Raw genomic sequence first — 5,000 nt, 5'->3', positions numbered from 1 at the left:
AGGGAGAGTTTAGAATGAGGGGAAATAAACCGGCACAGTGAACCAAAAGACCACAAGCTCCAGGTTGTCTCCTCTCGTCTGACAGAAGCATATGAAGTTTGGTAAGTTTGGTAAGCTGCAGACTTATTAGTTAAAAACGCAACACACCGTTGACGAGGGCGGGGCTCATACCTGTGACCTGGGGAATGTACGGGACGGAGAGCCTCTCTGCGTTGTACCCCGGTCCGGCCAGACACTCCGCCATGTCGGCCGTCTGGAAGTACAGCCGCCTGTCCTCCTTGTCCAGAGCTTCAGGGAGTCTGGAGAGGAGACGGGAGAGGAGCGACGCATTTACATGATGTTTGGTGATGAACTCGGATTTATTTATTTATTTAATAATCTGAATAAAGCAGAAGTGAGCTGTCTGGAAGCTCTAAAGCACTCTCATCCAGATGTAGACATGGAAAGCCCTGAATCTTCCACTGCAGAGGGATTTAAAATACAAAATGGATTCTGGTCCTTTAATCTCTTAATCAGGTTCCACCAGCGCAGGGTTACAAATACACACAAATATACATGTATGTGCATATAAGTACATACATGTACATATATGTACATATATGTATATATATATATATATGTATATACATGTTTAATGAAGTTTAACTGGAGGAGGTGAATACAGGACGTATATTCAGTACTAGTGATACCACACTGAGGACTGATACCAGACTAAACAAGGAAGGAGAGGAGGAGGAGGAAAGAAGGAGAGGAGGAAGAAGGAAGGAGAGGAGGAGGAAGGAAGGAGAGGAGGAGGAAGGAAGGAGACGAGGAGGAGGAAAGACAGGAAGAAGGAGAGGAGGAGGAGGAAAGAGAGGAAGAAGGAGAGGAGGAGGAGGAAAGAGAGCAAGAAGGAGAGGAGGAGGAAAAAGAGGAAGAAGGAGAGGAGGAGGAGGAAAGAGAGCAAGAAGGAGAGGGGGAGGAAAAAGAGGAAGAAGGAGAGGAGGAGGAGGAAAGAGAGCAAGAAGGAGAGGAGGAGGAACGGACGATTGGTCGACGTGTTTTAAACTGCGTTGAGCTTTAACTCCGCCCATCAGACGGATCCAGTATGACTGGATCTGGATACGTACGGACACTTGTCTCTGAAGATGTGCTCCGGGAGGAGGAACGGAGCGTCCATGGTCCTCAGCTCAATAACCTGGAGAGACACAAACGGGGACAGCGACCATTGATCAGCTCCGGCCTCTGAGGCGTCTCCAACACCGAGTCAGAATGAGGGACGGAGCTGAAGAGGCACCTTGCTGACGTGCTGACAGAACGGAGGGTTAGCCACCATCTGGCTCAGGAAGTTGAGGTACGCCGCCACCAACGCCATGACGCCACAGCGGATTACCATCGGCATGTTCTCCTCATTAGCCAGAGCCATGTCCTGCACACACACACACACACACACACACACACACCACCAGAAAACAATAAGGCATCTCTAGATATTTCAGACTTCTAGAGTTACAGGTGGTGAACGAACACAGCGGGTGAAGACGTGCCGCCCTCTGCAGCCTTCTCCTTCAACACTGGACCACCAGTGTGTGAGAACACACTCACACACACACACACACACACACACACACACACACACACACACACACACACACACACACAGTGTGTGAGAACACACTCACAGAAGCCCCTCCATGAGAGGAAACACACTCTGTCAACACTAAATGCTTACTCGTGTCGGCTATCGCTAATTAACACAGCTGACGTTGCTCTCTGGATTGCTGGTTGCGTTGCTAGTCTACGACGCTGTGACATTTCAGAGCGATAAGACCTCAGCGGGACACACAAACGAGCAGCTGGCTCATGTGTGTGTGTGTGTGTGTGTGTGTGTGTGTGTGTGTGTGTGTGTGTGTGTGTGTGTGTGTGTGTGTGTGTGTGTGTGTTCACACCTCTCCGTCTCACATGTAGGAGGTCTTATTAGACGGTCTGCAGTCTAATGACATTAGCACTGTGCTGCTGACGATGACATCACTGATACTCATCAACCATGAAATGATGACACGTGACTCCATGAACACTCCATCCTCACATCACTACCTCTGGACATAACGGGGGGGAACTCCACTGATGCTTTCCTCAACTATCTTAAATACGGTTTAAGTTCAACAGGAAACACAGTTCCACCTGTCAATCAGCGTGTAGCCCCGCCCCTAAAGCGTCCCCTGCTTCATGGTCTGTGTGACTCTAAATGGACCATAATGTACTGAATGGACATCGTGCTGTGTTGGTTTGGTCAATGAGATCGCAGAGATCGGTAACAGATGTTACCTGCAGGGCGATGGAGAGCCGGATGAGGTCGATGACCACTTCCTCGTTGGCCAGCTCGATGGTCAGAATTGCCAGAGTGGTGAAGAGCAGCTCAAAGTTCTTGTGGACGTTGTCCTCCTCTTTACAGCCCAGGTAGATGTGGCGGTAGAGCTGCTGGCCGTGCTGGAGATGAGAGGTCAAGGGTGTCAGATGTTGAAGCCCCCTGAGGCAAATGTGTGATTTTGGGCAAAACAATTGGTTTGAACTGAATAGACTTTATTTCCAGTGAGGTGAGAAACGGCTGAGTGAGGCTCTTCTCTTCCTCCGTTAGTCATGAAGGCATCACTTCAGAGTCCTTCTGTTCAGCCAGCACCTGTCTTCCTTCAGCCTGGTTGCTTCTTTGACCGCTCACCTTCACCACCGGGAGGTTTGGGTCGTCTCCACGACAAGCTACCGCGACATTCAGACCACAGCTTTGGAGCAACAGAGGTTTAGAACATGACCCAGAAAAGAAGAAAACCCATCCCTGGCCCCCCTGGGTCTGACCCAGGTCTGACCCAGGTCTGATCCAGGTCTGATCCAGCTCATCACCTCGACTCACCTTAATGCTCAGGACGTGTGGCCTTGTGGGATACCGCTGTGAAGTCTGCCAAACATCTGGTGTTCAGGCACAAGGTGCACTAATGAGCTGCCTCACACTTCAGGACATGCAATAAAATAATACTAATATACTTTTGAAAATCCACATGGAGCACTTGCATAAATTCACTCATTAAAAAAGGGAAACAAGTCATTGTGTTCCTGTTCCTACAACATCGGTGAAGAAGTCCAGCAGTAAATCCCAGGAGCTGCGTTTCATTAACACAACATTATGCACGGTGTGTTCACTGCACGCCAAATTAATCAGCGCTCACGAGGCCACATTGCCTCCCTAGTGACCACATGAGCGGTTGCCGACGAACAACGTCTCATTTAAAAAGCTCCACACAGAACGCACCGGACCACGTCACCTCCTGCTGACTTAACGGAGAACGACGAGGATCGGTTTGTATTTCTGGATTGTTGGTACGACTAAACAATACGCTTGAAAATGCAACCTTGAGGTTAAGAATACATTTCTTAATTTTGATTTTCTGATATTTTATAGACCAAAACCAGGCTGTAAGCTAACGCTGAACATTTCATATCTATCACAACAGCTCCGTCCTCCGTGATGTGAAGGACCATGTGACTGAACCCATCAACAACAACCCTAGAACAGAAATGCTGTCTGCTTGACGCGGAGCCTACTGGAGAGGGAAGGCCATTGACTTCCATTCACCACCAATGAATTCAACAAGAAGACCATTCGTGACCCCTGACAGTGTTTCGTCTCTGCTTCAGGACCTCCGTTGATAATGAAGAGGTGACACGTCTGCAGAAAGAGCTCAGCAGGATCATAGTAACTCAGAGTTTCTACCTTCTTCATGAACGCAACGTCCTGCTTGGAAATCTTCTCTCTTTTAATCTTCAACGCTGCAACATTGGGAATGATTCTGCAAACAGACACAAAACCAGAATTCAGTGGTGGAAAGTACATTTACCCAAGTACTGCACATACGTACATATTCAAGGCACTTGTACTCTTCTTGAGTATTTCCCTTATCTGCTACATTATACTTCACCACCACTACATCTCAGAGGTACATACTCAGATGTGATTGGTTTACATGTTGAGGAAATCCTCCTACGTCTTCAGCTAAATAAACTTTAAAAGTCTCTTAGATCAGATGTAAAAAGCTTCGTCACAAAGCTGAAAACGGTTTGTTCTTTTTACAGATATGAGGTTCTCACAGAGCGATGCTACAAACCTATATACCTTTTCAATGTCGTATTAGTACGTCTACTGTAGTAAACGATCTGAATACTTCCTCCATCACTGCCAGAAGAACACCAGCTACCTTAAATGCCACTGAGTTTGTGTTCTCAACGACTGCAGTCAAACGTGGATCATCCACTCTGAAGGCGGTACGGTTCGGGTGGAGTTCGTACCTGATGCCGCGTAGCTTGGCGCGGTTGTCGTGGCGGTCGATGATGTTGTGCAGGATCTCGTGCACCAGCTGCCTCAGCTCGCTCTCCTCCATCAGCGAGATGGAGAAGAGCGGATCCAGGAAGGGAGGAGGCAACGCAGCTGCCATGGACTTGGACTTGAAGCCGGAGGTTACCTGAGGCGAGGGGAGAGGAAGGTGTGAGTCGATTTATCGCAGCGTGACGCGGTTAATCCGCAGGGAGGATGGAGGAGAGTCGGCGCTTAAAGGTTGCGTTCGCAAGCAGCGGAAACTGTCCACATGTTGACCTTTCCTCAACGTACGAGGTCGATCTGAAGATGTATGATCAGAAGGAACACATGCATGTGGAAAACATGCATTTAAGCTTTTGTATAAAACTTATATGTCAGCGCGAGTGAATAAAAGGGTGTCAACGGCGTTCTATTCAAAAATCCATGTGAATGCAGCATCTCTCACACACACACACACACACACACGCACACACACGCGCACACACACACACACACACACACACACACACACACACACACACACACACTGCTCGGCCCCATCTGCATTGCGTTATAAATATTTTGACCTCCCACCTCCTCCTCCAGCTGCACCATGCTCCATCTGAGAGGCCAGGTGGCGGCGAGGAGGACAGACGAGCGCCGCAATAGATCGCTC

General features: G+C 48.6%; 1 protein-coding gene across 1 annotated transcript in view; it reads right to left on the bottom strand.

The window, feature by feature from the left end:
- The window catches only part of efr3a (EFR3 homolog A (S. cerevisiae)), a 59,351-nt gene that overhangs the window by 10,799 nt on the left and 43,552 nt on the right, over positions 1-5,000 (bottom strand). The window contains 6 exon segments of the mRNA XM_068726072.1: positions 172-299; positions 1,110-1,177; positions 1,277-1,408; positions 2,308-2,469; positions 3,746-3,821; positions 4,318-4,490. Coding sequence (XP_068582173.1) covers positions 172-299; positions 1,110-1,177; positions 1,277-1,408; positions 2,308-2,469; positions 3,746-3,821; positions 4,318-4,490 — 739 coding nt within the window.

This window comes from Cebidichthys violaceus, unplaced genomic scaffold (assembly GCF_023349555.1).
Source record: "Cebidichthys violaceus isolate CVI_PGR_0920_01 unplaced genomic scaffold, fCebVio1.0.p SCAF_38, whole genome shotgun sequence".
Classification (NCBI taxonomy): domain Eukaryota; kingdom Metazoa; phylum Chordata; class Actinopteri; order Perciformes; family Stichaeidae; genus Cebidichthys; species Cebidichthys violaceus.
This window is presented reverse-complemented; position numbering and strand designations above follow the sequence as displayed.